Source organism: Asterias amurensis, chromosome 5, assembly GCF_032118995.1.
Source record: "Asterias amurensis chromosome 5, ASM3211899v1".
Lineage (NCBI taxonomy): Eukaryota > Metazoa > Echinodermata > Asteroidea > Forcipulatida > Asteriidae > Asterias > Asterias amurensis.
This window is the reverse complement of record NC_092652.1, coordinates 10,633,761-10,653,033: the sequence shown is the minus strand read 5'-3', so window position 1 is coordinate 10,653,033 and position 19,273 is coordinate 10,633,761. Positions and strand designations below refer to the sequence as shown.

Sequence of the window (19,273 nt, the reverse complement as noted above, 5' to 3'; positions counted from 1 at the left end):
GTAAACACTTTCTTAAAGGAACACGTTGCCTTGGATCGGTCGAGTTGGTCCATGAAAAGCATTTGAAATTGTTCGTTATGAAATGCAAATGCTTAGAGAGATAATTTAAAAGTAGAAAATAAAGATCCACACAAACATGCCTCGAAATTGCATGGTTTTCCTTTTACTTTGTGATCTAACATCTAGTCGGCCATTTTATGGAGTAAAAAACTTGACTCCACAAAAAGGCGTGCCGTGTTATTTCACAACGTACAAGGGAAAGAAAACAATTTGAGGCATAATTTTTTGGATCATTATATTCTACTTTTAAAACTTATTTCTGACCACTTGCATTTCATAAAAAACGGTTTCAAACGCTTTTCATAGACCAACTCCCCCGATCCAAGGCAACATGTTTCTTTAAAGAATCCACGCTGCTGCTGCTGTCCAATCAAACACATTGTTTTCAAATACTTTCCGACGACCGATTTTTTTTGTTACAACACTCCTCCTGAAATATTATTGACTATTTTTGTTTTGTATTTTTGTTTTCCTCCACAGTTGAATGTAAAAATAAATACTTTCCAAGGTTTCCCAGTTGTCACATCTGCTGGGATTATTGATATTATTATTGTTTACAAAAATAAACAAGTGTGTGATGACGGCGACAAAAGCAAGCTGCATGAGTTTGTCTCGAGGAAAACAGTCTCAGCAAAATACAAAAGACCATTTCAAGAATTTTTCTTTCAATTTATTGCCATGAATCTTTGGGGGGTTTTACGAATAGAGGCGTGAATACCTGCTGCCTGCATACCATAATTTGTGTACCTTAAAATTGTGTTCCCTCAATGGGTATAAAACAGCGTTAGACAAAATAAACTTGTTCAGTGATAATTTAAGAATAAAAAAAAAGGGTGATAAACCGTGCTTCCACCGTACACAACTTTGTATACATGTACCTAAAAAATTGTGTTCTCTAATAATCAGTCTTGTGAATGTGAGTTGACCCTTAAAGCCATTGGACCCTTTCGGTAAACAGTGTTGTCCAAGGTCCACACTTTGTGTACCACAACTTCTATATCAAATAACAAACCTGTGAAAGTTTAGGCTCAATCGGAGTCGGGAGAAAACAACGGAAAAACCCACCCATGTTTCCGCGCGTTTCGCCGTGTCATGACATGTGTTTAAAATAAATCCGTAATTCTCGTTAACGAGAATTTATATTGTTTTACCGTTTTCTCAAAAAGTAAAGCATTTCATGGACTAATATTTCAAGAGAAGTCTTTCACCATAACCTTCTGTAAACCCTGTAAATTATTTGTAAATCTGTGAACTTTTTTTTTTTTCTGTACCGAAAGGGTCCAATGGCTTTAAAAAAAGAGAGCTGAACCACTACATGGATGTAAGAATGATTGTGTAACGTCAAGTGAGCGCGCCTCACGTATTTATGCTAGTCGAGTTAGAGCACCCCATTAATCCAGTAACTAGGCTAATCTCACATTATTGTAGCTGTACATTGTTGTTGCCAAGCTTATAATACAAGGCATGGCAAACTTATAAAAGGGGAATGAAAAGCAAAAGAAAAAACGTCAATACAAAATCTGCCTGATCAATGAAAAGGCCTGAAAAATGGCAACTTAAAAACAATGCTAACCAATATGAAGTGTTTACTTTTAACTGATTATTTCGCACACAAGAATACAGGCATGGAAAACCCTTTACAAATATTTATAGCCTAATTAATAACAACTTTAAAAACAAATTGTTCGTTTCCCATTTTAGTTGAGGTTGGTATATCACAAATTTCCTAGAAATCTTGCCTGTATTGAGAAGGTTCAAAGCATGTATCACTTTTTGGTATTTTAAAGGCAGTGGACACTATTGGTAATTACTAAAAATAATTATTTTAGCATAAAACCTTACTTGGTAACGAGTAATGGGGAGAGGTTGACAGTATAAAACATTGTGGGAAACGGCTCTCTCTGAAGTGGAGTAGTTTTTGAGAAAGAAGTAATTTTCCACGAATTTGATTTCGAGACCTCAGATTTAGAACTTAAGGTCTCGAAATCAAGCATCTGAAAGCACACAACTCTATGTGACAAGGGTGATGTTTCTTTCATTATTATCTCGCAACTTCGACTACCAATTGAGCTCAAATTTTCACAGCTTTGTTATTTTAGGCATATGTTGAGATACACCAAATGAGAAGACTAGTCTTTGACAATTACCATTAGTGTCCAGGGGTCGATTTCACAAAGAGTTAGGACTCGTCTTATCTCGAGTTAGGAGAATATTCTTAAGGTATGCATGCTACAGTGCAGGGTTGGGACTCGTCTAAGTCCTGAGATTAGTCTTAAGTTAGGAAGAGTTTTGTGAAATCGACGGCAGTGTCTTTAATTTTATTTTGTACGCTTATTTTTTAACACTGTGGTTACTTTGCAACAGATTCAAATTAAAATGGTCTTTTGGGCAGGAATTTTAAATTGGAAAGTTCCCTAGGACCTTGGGATGTCTTGACGTTCTTTCAGCTTCGTTGAATTCTATTCTTGGCCCAGATATGACTTCATACAGGCGTATTTAATTGAAGATGATGGAAGAGGTGGGTGTAGGGAGTGTTGTTGGGAGGGGGGGGGGGGGAATCACCAGACATAACTTTGACATAATTTTCTGACCTCCTTAGATTAGAATTAGCGTTCAAAACATTTGGATTATTTACAGATGTAAGAATTGAATTCAATTATGGTTTAATTTATGAAATTCATAGCAGAGTTTCAGATGATCAACTTGGGTTTGCCTATTTCTGTATTGAATTAAATGTTGGCCCTTTGCGTTTCTTTTTTGTTTTGTTTTGATTTTCAACAATTATGGACAAGTCTATTCAAAGACAGATTATCTCAAAATCATTCAAGAATATTCAAGAATATCAAGAATATTCATACACCAACATATTTTGAAGGGAATATTTGAATTCTTTCTTCACCTTTACTATACTATTAGCAATTATTAGGTAAGTTTACTCAGTACACAACCATGTAACTATGTGTATACCAAAATGATAAATTTCTAATGTAATTATTAATCAAATGTAATTATTAATCAAATGTTACTGTCGTATTTGCTTTCATGAAATTATTAATATGACTTTGAATTTTCTCTCACATCATTTTTAAGCCTAATTGTTTTTTTTTATAGTGACTTGTTGGCATTGGATAATAGCTTCCAGCTTGTTTGGCCTATTTTTCATTTTCATTATGTTTAAAGGCACTGGACACCATTGTGAGAAACGGCTCCCTCTGAAGTAACATTGAGTTTGAGAAAGAAGTAATTTCTCAATATAATATTTGAATTGAATTGGCGACCTCAGCTGAGGTCATGAATTCAAGGCATCTGGAAGCACACAACTTTGTGTGACAAGGGTGTTATTTTCTTTCATTATTATCTCGCAACTTCGTGACCAATTGAGCTCAAATTTTCACAGGTCTGTTATTTTATGCAATATATATGCTGAGATACACCAAGGATGAGAATACTGGTCTTTTACAATTACCAAAGGTGAGTCCAGTGCCTTTAAAACAAAAACACAGTGCCTTTAAACAAAAAATTGAGTTGGCAAATGTACCTAATCAAAAGTATAAGATTGTGAAAACTTGTTATCATACTGAGCCCCTACCTACCCACGCATACATTACAGTAGTCCCTCTGTCTACAAGTAGGGAAGGCAATTAGTGTTCCAGCCAGAGTTGGACTTACTAATCAAGAATTTTCCTCAAAGGAAATCAGGGCTAGTGTAACCCCATCAGGGTCACCAGAGTGACCTCATTTGGGGGAATGGGGTTGACCTAATTTGGGTCATTCTCCGGCTCAAGGGTAGAAAGGAGGGTTGGCAGGAATTTCCCCCAGTTGTTGTTTTTTTCTTTTCTTTTCAAAGGAAGGCTGGCTCAACCTGATACTTGTTTGTATTGGCGCCATTGTTGTGTTCATAGTTAACACAGAGTGACATTTTGTCCTACTTGTTACTATGGGATAGGGCCCAATTTCCTGGCTCTGCTTACCGCTGAATTCTGCGCTTACGATCATCATTCTCCGCTTACTTGCAACGCCAAATTTCTGCACTAGCTGTGTGAGCAAAGAATGCCTAGTTAAGTGGAGAATGCAAGCGCAGGAGCCAAAAGTCACCTCTAACCCGTGAAATCGTTTGACGTAAGCACGGAATTCCCTTCTTTTGTATGTGCAGATTCTTTGCTTAAGGTAAGCAGAGTCTAAGTCCTTTGCACATGCTGGACCCGTTCCTTTGGAAACAGTTACCCCCACACATTCAGGATAGTAGCACAGTGGACACATTTAAAGACAGATCAAAATTACATTTGTCTCAAACAGCTTTTTAGTAGTTTTTTCTTTCTTATAATAATAATAATAACAATTTGGGGGGCTAATCATTCTTACTCGCAGCTAAGAGCTGAGTTGCGAAGGACGCGGCTACAACGTGTTCGAGAAGCAGGCATGCAAGGGCGCATTCAGCTGCCAGCCACATCAACCCATTATGACCACGGAGCACAGCCATGATCAAAAGTGTTTGTTTTTTTCCTGAGGGAGGAAAACCGGATAGTCTGGAAAACCCTCGTGGCACAGCAGAGAACCAACGAACAACTCAACTCACATATGGCCCCGACCGGGAATCGAACCGGGGTCACCTTGGTGAGAGGCGAGCGCTTTACGCACAAGCCAACCTCTTTCCTCTGTTCCTTTTTTCCTTTCTTCTTTCCATCTCGCGACCATCCCGCGACCAACTTTAACTCAGCCTTTAGGCCTGTGTTCAAATGTAAAATTCAAGCATTGCATAATTTGGTTTCAAATTTGGAAACATTGAAATTGAAAACACTCTTAAAAAATCAATTGTGCAGTTGTACGGACCCATATAGATTGAAAACATACCCATTATGATCAGCAATAAAGTGACTACCAGACAGTACAATTTGTTACAACACAGACTTGTGTTGTAAATGCACATAAGTATGTAAATATGTTCTATTAAACATCTGCGCCTTTTGTTGCTCACTCTATATGACCTTCACCCTGCTTCACCCTAACAGTCGCCTCCAGCTATAGCCCGTAGTGTCTCTGATAACATTTAGAGCATTGTTATTATTGATAGCACACATTATAAACAGTATCTAACCAACAGTGTGTATTGCCATTACTTTTAAAGACACTGGACACTATTGGTAAAATGTCAAAGACCAGTCCTCTCACTTAGTGTATCTCAACATAGGCATTAAATAACAAACCTGTGAAAATTTGAGCTCAATTGGATGTCGAAATTGCGAGAAAATAATGAAAGAAAAAAACGTCTTTGTTGCATCAAAAGCTGTGTGCTTTCAGATACTTGATTTTGAGACCTAAAATTCTAATTCTGAGGTCTCGAAATCAAATTCAAATATTTTAGTGGAAAGTTTTTTCTTTCTCAAAACTATGTTACTTCAGAGGGGGCCTTATCTCACAATGTTTTATACCATAAACCTCTCCCCATTACTCGTCCCCAAGAAAGGTTTTATGCTAATAATTATTTTGAGTACCTACCAATCTGCCTTTAAAATCACAACTATTTGTCTGATTTTTTTGCAGCTCTCCATTACTCGAAATCAAATTCAAATATTTTAGTGGAAAGTTACTTCTTTCTCAAAACTACGTCACTTCAGAGGGAGCCTTATCTCACAATGTTTTATACTATCAACAGCTCTCCATTACTCGGAACCAAGTAAGGTTTTATGCTAATAATTATTTTATGTCATTACCAGTAGTGTCCAGTGCCTGTTAAGAGTGAGTTCTAAAGGTAAGCCTTCCCATGTTACAGTAACAGGCACAAGGTGTCCAATATCTGCCCAAGCAGCCTAAAGCCTGATTCAGACTTTCTGCGAATGCGAAGTGAAAATTGACGTCACATGGCTGTTTTCGCAGGGCGCAGGGCGTTGAGCGCAGGGCAACTGTTTCAAATTTTCGTTGCGAATTTCTGACGTCAAGTTTCATATAGCGCATTCCCATACCCAGGAAGTATGAATCAGGCTTCATGTGGTTTAAATCCAGAGATTCGTGTGAACCTTTTTAATAAAATAAAACTAATTAATCATTAAAGATTGGAGAGGGAGAGGGGGTGGGGGGGTGCATTTAAGTAGGCAGGTCTTAGCAAAGTCCATAGTCAGTGTATGGTGTAAGTAGGTCCAAATTCCAACTGAAACGACGAAAACATAAACAGTGCGAGCTCTTCACTGACGACCATACTTATCCCAAACATACAAACGCTGATGTTCCAAGGGTACAAGAAATGAGTTTATTTTTCACAGTAAATATAAAAAAAAAAAAACAGTGAAAGAACAGTCCCAGCGACTCTCCTGGTGGAACTGCAGGAACTTTTTTGTTTCCGAAACCCTGATCCATAAATCAATTTTCCTCTGGGACCCATGCCTTGGTAATCTCCTCTGCATACTCATTGCTAAAAACATCTATACCAGATCAGATGTCATAGGGAATTTCAGGGGACTGCTTGAACTCCCAGCGTTATTACCATTGTTGCTTTCAGTGAGGAGACTTAATTTAATTTGCAGGACTTATCAAGTACAGCGGGGGAGCTTACAGCCTGGATGTATGCTGATACGCCAGACACATAAATATGTATGAATCTGAATCCACTACGCTGTCTATGAATGTACAATGTGTTTCATTGTTTACAATTGGGACTTCCAATGGAGGAATGACAATTATTTATGGACGTGACACATATATTGAGTGAGTGGAATGGACAACTTTTATTGAAAACAACTTCCTCCATTAGTAGCATCGTTTAAAGGAACATTACAGAATTTTTTTTTTTTTTGCAATTAAAACAGTTGCTGGCAGCTAATCACAAACCTGTAGAAGTTTGAGATCGATCGTCCATCTGGGTCACGAGAGAGAATAGTGAAAAACTGACTACCAATTTTGCATTGCATCGATCGATGCCAAAATAAAAATGATTAAAACGCATACTGTAACATTCCTTTAAAAGAACAAGAGTCACAGAAACGTATTTTTAGTACAAATTGTCTTGGGGAATATTTCCCTCACAGCTGCGGTTCCTTCCAGGAAAAGTTTGCAAAATAATTAATTTTTTCAGCAGCTTCAAGACAAATAAGCATGACCTGTAACAAACAAAAACTTCGGTGAAATTTTGAAAAAACATCTTTCTCGAAAAGCCATATTTCTTGTTTGTGAAAAACAAAACTAATTTAATAGGAAAATTACACAAACACTGAACCAGAAGCCGAGTTACTAATACCTCCACATTCAGTTGGTCAAGCGTTCCGATTCCAACACCAATCTTCCAGAGAAATTAAGTTAGGTAAAATGGCACGAAGAAGCAAAATAAACAATGACATTTGCCTACCAGATGATTTGCCACCTACGCTAAAAGGAGCAGGGTAAGAAACTGGTGTAACCAGAGAGGAACTGTCAATCATGGTTTGTGGGTTTACAATCAACTGAAAGAGGTTTCTAGATTCTCTGTGGCATTCTGGACGCTTCTTCTCAAAGACTAGGGAAAGTTGAACCATGTTTGAACCGAAGACTACAGCTGGCTTACTTACAATTGCAGTAAACAAAGATATTGATGTCAACTGAAAAAAAAGAGGCTATTGATAGCTACGGCTTAGATCCGAAATGGAACATAGCATTTCAAAACACAATAAGCGCCCATAGGTTATGAAAATTGCAAATGTAGGGATGATTTCTGGTTATGGAATGGATGATTTCTGGTTATGGAATGGATGATTTCTGGTTATGGAATGGATGATTTCTAGTTCTGGAATGGATGATTTCTGGTTATGGAATGGATGATTTCTGGTTATGGAATGGATGATTTCTGTTTATGGAATGGATGATTTCTGGTTATGCAATGGATGATTTCTGGTTATGGAATGGATGATTTCTGGTTATGGAATGGATGATTTCTGGTTATGGAATGGATGATTTCTGTTTATGGAATGGATGATTTCTGGTTATGGAATGGATGATTTCTGGTTATGGAGTCACCAGGATTTGAAAAAGGATGAAAGAGGTCACCAGACTAAAGCTGTGTAACATGCTAGGATTTGCAAAGGAGAAAAAAGGGATCACTAGACTAGAGCTGCGTAACATATCAAAATTTGCAATCGAGGCAAGTCTCCAGAATAGAACTACAATCATTTTAAGATTTGAAATGGATGAAAGAGGGCTTCTGTGGCCTGTCCCAGGCTTCAACTGCTGATGTTTGAACCAACGCGTGAAATGCACACCCTGCTCCATAGGCCTGAAGGTCGATTCATACTCAATGCGTTTCCACTGCATACGCAGCCTGCGCAGCCCAAGACGGAGCCCCAAGCCATGGGTTTAAAAGAAAGGCTCCCAGAATTTGCAATGGAAAAGAAAAGTCACCAGAACAGATCTATGTAACATAATGGAAGAAAAAGGTCACCAGACTAGAGCTATGCAACATACATGAACTTGCAATGAAGGAGAAAGTTCACCAGACTAGCTCTATATATACCAGGAAATAGGGGTCACCAGACTAGAGCTTTTATTCGTAATGGAGGAAAGACGTTAACAAATCAGAAACAAGACTTCAACTGGTTGTTAATGTGGTTACCACATATTGACGGATGTTTGAAGAATACAGGACGAACAGAATCTCATGAGTGTACCATGAGTTGCCGTTTCAGAAAAACAGTTCACTCGACTTCTCAGTCACTTAGTCGACCTTGCCCTTTCCAAAGTTACGACCAGATAACTCTTGTTTAAAGACAGTGGACACTATTGGTAATTGTCAAAGACCAGTCTTCTCGCTTGGTGTATCTCAACATATGCATAAAATAACAAACCTGTGAAAATTTGAGCTCAATCTGTCGTCGAAGTTGCGAGATAACTATGAAAGTAAAAACATCCTGGTCACGGGAATTGTGTGCTTTCAGATGCTTGATTTCGAAACCTCAAATTCTAAATCTGAGGTCTCAAAATCAAATTTTTTGAAAATTACTTCTTCTCGAAAACCAGTCTTCTCACTTGGTGTATCTCAACATATGCATAAAATAACAAACTTGTGAAAATTTGAGCTCAACTGGTCGTCCGAAGTTGCGAGATAATAATGAAAGAAAAAAACACCTTGTCACCCGAAGTTGTGTGCTTTTAGAAGCTTGATTTTGAGACCTCAAATTCTAAATCTGAGGTCTCAAATTCAAATTTGCGGAAAATTACTTCTTTCTCGAATACTACATTACTTCAGAGGGAGCCGTTTCTCACAATGTTTTATACTATCAACCTCTCCCCATTACTAGTAATCAAGAAAGGTTTAATGCTAATAATTATTACCAATAGTGTACACTGCCTTTGAGCTTCATTGCCTCACAACAGTGTGAAAAAAATTGCCAAGTGCAATGTAAAACCTAATGAGGACAGCACTGGTTTCCTCAGACGAGAGATATTGGAGCATGAGATTTCCTCTTCAACTGTAATTTTTTAATGTTCGTTTCTTAACGCTTAGCCGTACCCATAGGAAGCTATTGCCAATACAACTAGCCTTACCTTTAAAATAGCAATTCCTTTCAAAAATGACTCATAATATAACATGCATGTTGCATCAACAGTTTCCTGCCATATTAATATTATATTTGCTCTTCCCCTTCCCATGTCTGGTTTTTGGTCCTTTTTTAGTCATTTAAAAATAATAATTGATATTCAAATCTAGCCTTCGTGTCTTGTGATGAAAAATGACTCAGGGAAAAGATGTTTCCTTTTCAAGTTTGAAAATTTAACAAAATCAATCATAAGAATTAGATGATCATGGTAACATATGTTTTATTTAATGCAATTTGTTTTGATAGCTTCATATGTTTCAATGCCATGGCAATTTAAATGTCAAAGAAAAAGTATGGGATTCAAATCAGAATCTCCAAACCATATCGGATACACTCCTCAAAGGAAATATTTTTTTCAAAAAAAAAAGGGGGGAAAAACTAAACCCGAAAAATCATTTCAAGACCCTCCTAAAATCTCTATTTGATTGTTGCAAAAAGCATGTATATCAACGTGAACATGCTGGTTACAAAGCATGTTAATCGAAAAACTTATTGAAATATATGAATTTACTCAACTCTAAACAAAAACTAATGACGTAGTATACCTTTAAACATCCGAAACTGATCAATACAAAAGTAGGTCACCTGGTCACCCAGACACCACACCGCTTAAAAACATAGTTCTAATTAAGAGCATGGCCCGAAGTGCGACTAACACATCATGCAACTTCGGCAACTCCCCCTCCCCCCCCCCCCCCAGCCTATCGATAAAAATCGTGTGACACATGAACTTCAAAAAACGTCTAGAACGTTGAAACACTGTTACAGGCTACTACTGATAAACATTAGTAAGAAGACAATTATAGAAACAGTTATAAAGTGCAACCAAGTGAGCCATACTAGGACTAGGTCAAAGGTCAAGGGAAGGGTCAGAGGTTAAAGAAGTTGGCCTTCTTGCTTCAGATACACTCCACATCTAAATGGGTGATCCCCGCAGAGAATTTTGACTAAGTGAAAAACCATCGGCAAGGAATACACTTGACATGACATATTGAAAGGGTGAATCAAATACATCCAGACAAGAACAGCATTTGGTATTTCCAGAGAGAAATATTTGTTAATTTAAAAATCTATCCCGTTGGTTGGTACTAATCTTATTATTAAATAAACATTGTTGTCATTCCGTTTTTGGTTGTAATAGCTCCATGTTGTAATTCAGCCTTTGTGCTGCAAGGACAATTCGCAAGGACAGTTTTTATGAAAATAGCTTTCGTCTCAGGAGATGAAAATTATTTCAGTGTGTAAAACGTATTTTTGTGAAATTGTTTTACTAATTTCTAAAAAAAAATACAGAACCTCAGCAAATAATATTTTAAGGTAAGTTTTCTACTATCATTATCTTCAAACGGTTTAAGTTTAATGTTAATGTGGACATTGTGTTACAAAAAGTACCACAACCATTTTATTCAGTTTTTTTAATAAACCATTTTATCTATCTACCTACTTATCTATTAATTGTGCCACACAATTCAAGAATAAATTACCTCTATTTTACGCCATTCCATTTCAACAGCTAATCAGAAGCCCTTGGGAACTCCATTGAGCTAGATTTTGCGAGAGGAATCGTGCAGGAAACTGAATACTTATTGATTAGCCTTCCGCATGACATTTGCGTAGACTCATGGCCAGGGTCTTATTAAAAATGCAAATTCTTCTCAGTGACAGCGTTTTGAAACAGAGAAACAAAGCTGTTACAGACAGTGGACACTATTGTAAGTTACTCAAAATAATTATTTGCATAAAACCTTACTTGGTAATGAGTTATGGGGAGAGGTTGATAGTATAAAACATTGTGGGAAATGGCTCCCTCTGAAGTGACATAGTTTTCGAGAAAGAAGTAATTTTCCACGAATTTGATTTTGAGACCTCAGATTTAGAATTTGAGGTCTTGAAATCTGGCATCTGAAAGCACACAACTTAGGAGTAGTGCTAAAATACTGACATTTAAGAGCAAAATACAAAAACCCAAGACAAATACCTGTGGCACTGAGCAGAATGAGCTCTTGATAAACCAGGGGTTAAAATCATGGCTTACTAAAATGTCTGCAACCATTGTTTCAAATGCTGGGAGTAGTGCTGACATAATGACATTTCAGACTTTAAGTAACCTCTGGAGTTATAGATTTCAAGGAGCTTATGAAAACAGTAGCTTTAGCACTATTTTGAAGTAAACAAGAGCAGGATTGCTATAATTAAAGAGAAAATAACAGCACCTTTTTCAGACGGCAGACAAAAAAACATCTGCTTTCAGACAAAAAAAGTCTGTAAAATCTTGTCCCTGATTGAAGGCACGTTGCTTGATACAACCCACCCTGAGTATGATTATTTCTCATCGCTGCCACACCTAAATCTCGCTTTTTTAGCCCAATGTTGAAACGGACAACTACATGTACTTCGTTGTATATTTGGTTTGCGGTAACACCATGTGTGTATCTACTTGCCAGGTAGAGTTTGTTCTTAGAGAACTGTCTTGCTTTATTCTACTGCCACATGTACTTCCCTCAATTGTTTACTCTACTAACCATTGGCCAGTAGAGGAGTGTCACCCTTCAGCCCTTTTCATGGCAAACTTTTTTTTAATATTTTGAAGAAAAAAATGGGTAAATTTTGGTGTGATACGGCGAGCTGTTAGCAATGGTTGCCACAATAACAGACTCCTATGACAAACTCGCTGGAACAGAAAATCCCTGAATCGCCTCTGGGCTGCGGGGCTCTACCTCAACACATCTTATTTGTTGCCATTTGACAATGAGCCATTGTGGTTGCCTCCCACCTCTTGTGTGCATACATAACACCGCTCTCCCCCCCTTTTAGGAAAGGAAAAAAAAAAGAAGCCTTTTACATATGGGTCAGGTCGGCCAAGGCTGGCCATGAACGCAGGTGTGCTCCACCTCTATTCAATGGGTTGTTTTTCCAAGGAATCCAGGCCCTACTTTTGACATTTTCTGCTTTTCACGTTCGAAAAAGAAAAAAAACCTGGGTGTTTTTTCTGCTCTCTGTTGAGGCAGATCAGATGGCTGGATAAGAAAAAAAGTCTATTAAGAGTTCACATTTCCATTGCAGTAAGGGACGAGACAAATAGTGGGGGGGGGGGGGGGTGATGAAAGGAAACGAAACGAACCTGAGGAGCTACGTGGTGTTTTTTTATATATATTTTTTTATGTGTATTGGTGAGAGTAACAGACTTATTTTAATAACTTCTGTAACTAGAAAAACCAAAAACACTGGAACAAGATACTGCAGCTTAAGCCAAAAGAATCTAAAATATTTATACTGTTGATTGCCACAAACATAAAAATCTCTGTAGTTTATAAGTTGTCTGATGATGAAAAAATATTAAACTATAAGCCATTGAGGAATTCAACTGTGACCCTGAGTATCAATATAGTTTCCCAAAAGAAACAATCTAAATATTGAATTTGTTTTATTTAGTATAAGCTACCCCTAATCCTAACAATCGAATGCAAGTATTTTTAGCCAACCCAAGGTTATCTATCATACATATATCCTCAATCCCCTGTCCTTTCAGACAGCTCTTCTGGCTCTTTTATGTTTAGATTAACCTTATTAGAAGCAAAAGTGCCCCCTTTTTCTTATACTTTTGACATTTTCCCTAGGCTGTATCTTTCCTTCAGTCCTCCAGAGGCCCGATACCTTTTTACCATACAGTCTCATCATTATAAGCGAGGTGGTTATGTCGCCAGGGAGGATGGCTTAGGTCCGGGGTTTTACAGCTTTGTAGCTCAGCTCCCAAGAGTTGTATCTAACGCAGCTTGCACGCCCCGCTCTGAACGTTCAGGTGCCAGAGCTTGTCTACAGGCCACACTGGTACAGTTTCTTTGCCAAAATGAGGCTAGGTAATTGCTAGCTGACGCAAGAATTACAATAGGATGAACCACAATATAGGCCAACTGCACCACTGGGTAGGGGGGGGGGATGACCAAGATTTATGTCCAACGTTCCAATTGTGGATTTGTGGTGACTGTCCTATTTATGGGAATTCAGTCGTTTTGTTTTGTGTTCACTTCATCACCGATGCATCTGAATTGAGGTTTATTATTGGATCACCGTCAAAGAGAGCAACATATTGAAACTTATTCAGAATCAATGATCCGCACACTGTGAATGTTACAATGTTTGGTTTTTTTATGGGCTTTTTTACGAGCTTCCCAGTCAATAGCACTGCTTACAGCAATTTATACCTCCATTGAACTACAACGTGTCGGCATTATTAAGAATTCAATGAAATAAGCGCCAAAGGATGCCCTGGTTTAAGGCTGATGTTTCTTTCCACACAGCTGAGTCTTTTTTTTACAAAATCCGGATCTAGCTGTTTAAATGTAACTCTAGTTTTCTCCTTTGATAATTAATTATTTTGGGGTATTGCTTTCACAAAAAGTAGTCCAATATTTGTTCCCCCCTTTGTGGATAAATTCTGCGAAATGATCCAACACCAATGTTACTTTTGAGCTAACTGCAAAAGGACTACACAACTCTCCCAACACAAACCGGTTTTCCCACATCTTCTGCGCTTTGTCCAGTAGCATAAATATGGCCTTGAAACTAACAATGGAAGAAACTGAATAAAAAAAAATATCATAATTTTTTTCGCTTGACTTGAAACAAAACACAGTCCACTTTCAATATTGCGATGAAAATAAAAACTCCCAGACTACACAACCAAAATATGGTTCATGTGATAGCCTTGAAATGCAGAGGGTTAGACAATACGCCGTGTCCACGGCGAGGACAGCACGGAACGTGTTTTGATTGCAAATTTTCGGAGCGGTTTATTCTGAGTGTGGTTCAGACTACAAACACATCCTGTGGAAATACAGGGTATTACCGCACATGATAAAGTGGTGCCTTCGTCAAGTGTTTTGCCACAGTGGACTCTATCTACAGTCCATTTTGCTTGTTTGAAGCAGAGGTAGATGAACATACCCCCCATTGTATTCTCGTTTGTCGGCTATCTTTTCTGTATCAACAACTGAACGAGGTTTAATCATTACTATCAGGCCAGACAGTTTGTCTGTTTAACTCCTTTTGTGTGTTCCTACATTGTGTACACATGTTTTCTGTCCCTAGTGTTGACACAAACTACAAACTTGATCTGACTACTGATTTTTCTTTTTAATAAACTGGTCGTAAGTTGGTTTGTGATTTTGCTGATATTAGGAGATGTTGAAATGACAAGTACACCTGTAGTATCGTGTGAAAATGAACAGTTGATTTGTTATAGGCGCGCTGTCAAAAAAAGAAATCATTATTGGGGTGACATGAATGATGCACTTATACCTGTGTTCTTGTGCTACTGTAAACATTGGAGAACCAGAAAGCGCTTGTCCAAAGTTCAAGGCTTGACACATTTATTAGCTCAATAACACTGAGCTGGCAACCACTCCAAATAATTATATACAGATTTTGTGAGTAAAGCCCTTTTCATTCGACAATCATTTAGCAGTCGTCCGTTTCTTTAAATGTTGTCCCGTCTGTCTGGACCTCTGTCTGTCTGGGTTCGGTTTATGGTTTTCTTTATTTGAAAACGTCATCGCAGCATACTGCTGAATTGCGACATATATGGACTGTCCCTAGTGAAAACTTCTCAAAATTACCGTCCTTTATGGACAGTATAAACATTGCTATGTGTGAAAAGGGCTTTAGAAGCTCAGATCTGTTGGACATGAATTTAACATGTTCTCAACAACTTCTTAGGGGTTGTGAGAAGTTGAGTCCTGTACAATCATGTAACCCTGTGGTTAGAGGTCACTCAAATGAACCTGAGTTAGAGGTCAATCAGGTGACCCTGAGTTAGAGGTCAATCATGCGACCCTGAGTTAATGAACATGAGTTAGAGGTCAGTACTCACCTATTTCCACCCGCTTGTGTGACTTTGGCCATCTTGGTTGCCGATTTCTCTCGGCGTCCAAACAGCGCTCACTACATGGTCTGGGTACCTTGCCTTCAATCCTAGAGTCTATTTGAACCATGGTATTCCCTTTCTTTGGAGAGTCAACAGGAGGGGGTCTGGGGACTGCCATCTCTACGGAGGAGGAATACAGCGAATACTGTCTCGCTCTGACGGGGTGTTCGTCTTCGTGTTGTAAGGGGGCAGTCTGGCTGCTCTCCCGGCCAGACAGGCTACAGCTGACTTCCGGTACACTTTTGCCCCATGACTGTGTGGCTTTATTACCCAGTGTCGTGGTGAGTCTGTTGTCCCTTTGGTATTGTTTGGGTGGGGTAAAACAACAGTCCCGTGGGACCCTGTCACTTCTCTCCCTATGGTCTTCGGTGCTTGACAGCTGCCGGGCCTTCTTCCCTGGAGAGGGCTCCTGCACTTCTGCACTTTGCCGCTTGGACATTCTATCGCCTCAGTGCCGTGGGCCCTGGTGATCAAAAACAAGAAAAGAACCCCGTTTGTGAAATGCCCTGGCTGAAACACTATCTAGCCTTCTACTGAGATTGACGTGCATCCAAACACTTACCACGGAAACTTAATCCTTAGGGCATATGGAACCCAATTAATACACAGGTCACCCATGCAGTCTTAAGCTAGGGTTTCAACTTTCTTTTCTCTCCACCCCACACTTAACTAGAATATGGCGTACAATGACAACAACTCCACAGTTACCTCAATCTGGCTTTCAACCACACAATCCCACACGAAGCCTCGTCCCAAATACTTACCGTCTCAACTATCCTGCACAAAGTGAGGCTCACTCACTAAATCCCCGCAGTTTTTTTTTTTTTCACTCACACCACACAGAAGCACACGTCTCTCATCACCCGTCATATTGATCATGGGGGCTTTGGACTAATACATGAACAGGGAACTCCACAATTGCTCTCAGACACTGCTGTCCCAATTTCTCCTCCTGATTACCTATGAGATCAATTAGGTATAAAATCCACTGCATACTCAAATTGTACATTATTTGTATATCACAGTGTGAGATACTAGCCTGGCGCACACACACGAAAACATTCCCACAGGCTCTCCGATCTTCAGAAAACCAACGACTGTATCCCTTCAACAACTAGACTAACAACAACCAACAACCAACATGCTAAATACAGAACACTTACCCCTGTTGAAGGAACACCACAAAATGGCTAAAACCTGCCTTCGACGACGCACTCACTCACACACACACACAAACTGCTCTCCTTCTCACTCCAAAATAACAACAAAAAAATCCACGACTGATTTCCACTCACAGTAGAGAAGACTTGAAAATTTGACCCATTTCAGAGTTAGACAAACAGTGGGGTACTGTACGCCAAGAATGGCCGGTGTGTATGAGTGTGTTTACAGCAGCTCCCCTAAGGCACCAGTGAGTAGACTCAAACCATCTGCCAACCCTCTCTCTCTCTCTAAACTCTTCCTTCCACACGCAGCACGTGCTGAACACAAATGATGAGCGGAAAAAATCAACACAGCATCCAGGCAAACTTTATATATATATGTATATATAAAAATTTGATGAAGGAAAAAAAAAAATAAGAGCCACACACAAAAGGTACATTACAACCTACTTATGCAAATCATCTCTATAAAAAAAACCCGTCCTCAACCAATCAATAAGTGTCTCACAGATGTTGAAATTAACATACCTAGAGTGTGTGTATAACTTCCAAACAGCCCAGTCCGTTTCCATGCATAGACGCGAGATTGAATCAAGATCAAGGCCTCGCACATATTTATAGTGCACAATTAAATACAAAATCGGTCAACCCTACATCTCCCTCTGAATCGAATGTATTATTTGCAGCACGCACGCACAGTGGATCAGAGCGGCCTTTACAGTGGCAAGGGTTCAGTGTCAACAAACCCCCGTGCTGAATGGAACAGTCTGATAGGCTGCCATGTCACCCCGGACAATTCATTGGTAATTTTAGGGGTGGGCATTATTCCTTAATGGAGGGTCGGCTGCCAATCACGAGTCTATTTGGATGGAATGAGTTATGTCTATGGGGGAGGGACGGCTACCCTCCCTTGGTGTAATTCAATTTGCTCCGAGCTGATCACGAACAGGAAATTTTTTAGTAGAACATGGACCATCACACATTTACGCTGCTACCCTTTGGTAAAACCTTGGTTCTGTTATGTTCTACTAAAAGCAGGGTAGTCTTGACCTGTTACACATACTAGACTTGATGTAGTGTGAAGGATTCATACCTTAAATAATCAGCTACGCATAGATTACAAAAACGTTTTGTGGTTTTCAAACAAGATTCAAGATGTATGATTAAAAAAAAACAGAGTACAAGAAATGAAGGTCGGATGGATAAACCAGGTCAGGGGGCTAAATCAGGATGGCCTGCTGTATCACGTTTTCATGTTGGAATGTTCCACAGCCGTTAACCATCATTTACAGAAAAATGATTCCTAATACAAATGACTTTCCATTCTGCTGTTTCACTCATCGAGAGTATTATTGTGATCCTCGAGTAAGGGGGATGGTCTCATGGGCAGGTCCACTCACCAAGTAGAGGGGGGGGGGGTCTAAGGCTGCCCTACGTGTCCCTCATCATATCCAACAAGTCACCATGTTAACACACAAACAGCCCACAGAGGACAGGTTCCTAAATTTGATAGGGACCTCATCACCAGTATTAAGTTCTCAACCCATGGCAGACTGCCGCCACACAGTGCTCACGGGAACTTCAGCGCAGAGGTACTTCACTCACCACACGCAGCCCATTAAGTCTAGAATTTCATGTTTTTGGAGTGGTCATTAATTTTGCAGGGCAAACTCATGACCTGGGTGTGCTAGCGCCCTACATCACCATGTGTGCCTCTCCTCTCCCTAGAGACAGAGACAAACCCACTAGAAATGATTCAATAAATCAAGGGATATGTAAGAAATGACTTCAATTTGATAAATGCTTATTCTGTCTGACCCTATTGCAGATAAAGCACAACCTTGTGGATTTATCAATCTGAGATGTCTGCTGACTGGTCTTGGGCTAAGTGCACATCCCAAGACGCATTAACATGGAAGGGAAAAAAAGACAGTGAATCTGAGAAAAACAATCTGTTGGTTAGATTTGCATTTTTGAAATGTCTTTTCAATGTTTTATCAAATTTATATTTCTTTTTATTGTCATCTTTAAAAGATGTTGCTAGTGCTCACTTGGTAACAAGTAATGGGGGGGGGGGGGAGGTTGATAGTATAAAACATTGAGAGAAATGGCTCCCTCTGAAGTTACGTAGTATTAAAGAAAGAAGTAATTTCCCTCAGATTTAGAATTTGAGGTCTCAAAATCAAGAATCTAAAAGCACACAACTTCGGGTGACATTGTGTTTTTTATTTTTTCATTATTATCTCGCAACTTCGACGTTGAGTTGAGCTCAAATTTTCACAGGTTTGTTATTTTAGTTGAGATACACCCAGTGAGAAGACTGGTCTTCGACAATTACCAATAGTGTCCAGGGTCTTTAAGACTTGAGAGTTACAATTTTAAAGAATACTAGATGTACTTAGAAATTAATCAAGGGTCTAATTTCATGGAAAATACTTCAAAGTTTTCTTGCAAATGACAACATGAAAGCACAGCCCATAGCCTATTGTAATATTGTCCAAAACTGTCTTTCTCTGTGAAGTTACAAAGAAATAAATCTGAGAAAGTAATTTTTTTTCAGATTGTTTATT

At 38.9% G+C, this 19,273-nt stretch overlaps 1 protein-coding gene across 1 annotated transcript in view; it reads right to left on the bottom strand.

The window, feature by feature from the left end:
- Positions 1-16,007, bottom strand: part of LOC139937099 (ecdysone-induced protein 75B, isoforms C/D-like) — a 63,372-nt gene extending 47,365 nt beyond the window's left edge. The window contains exon 1 of the mRNA XM_071932095.1: positions 15,487-16,007. Coding sequence (XP_071788196.1) covers positions 15,487-15,979 — 493 coding nt within the window. The 5' untranslated portion in view covers positions 15,980-16,007. The remainder of the gene's footprint in view (positions 1-15,486) is intronic.
- Positions 16,008-19,273: the final 3,266 nt, after the last annotated feature.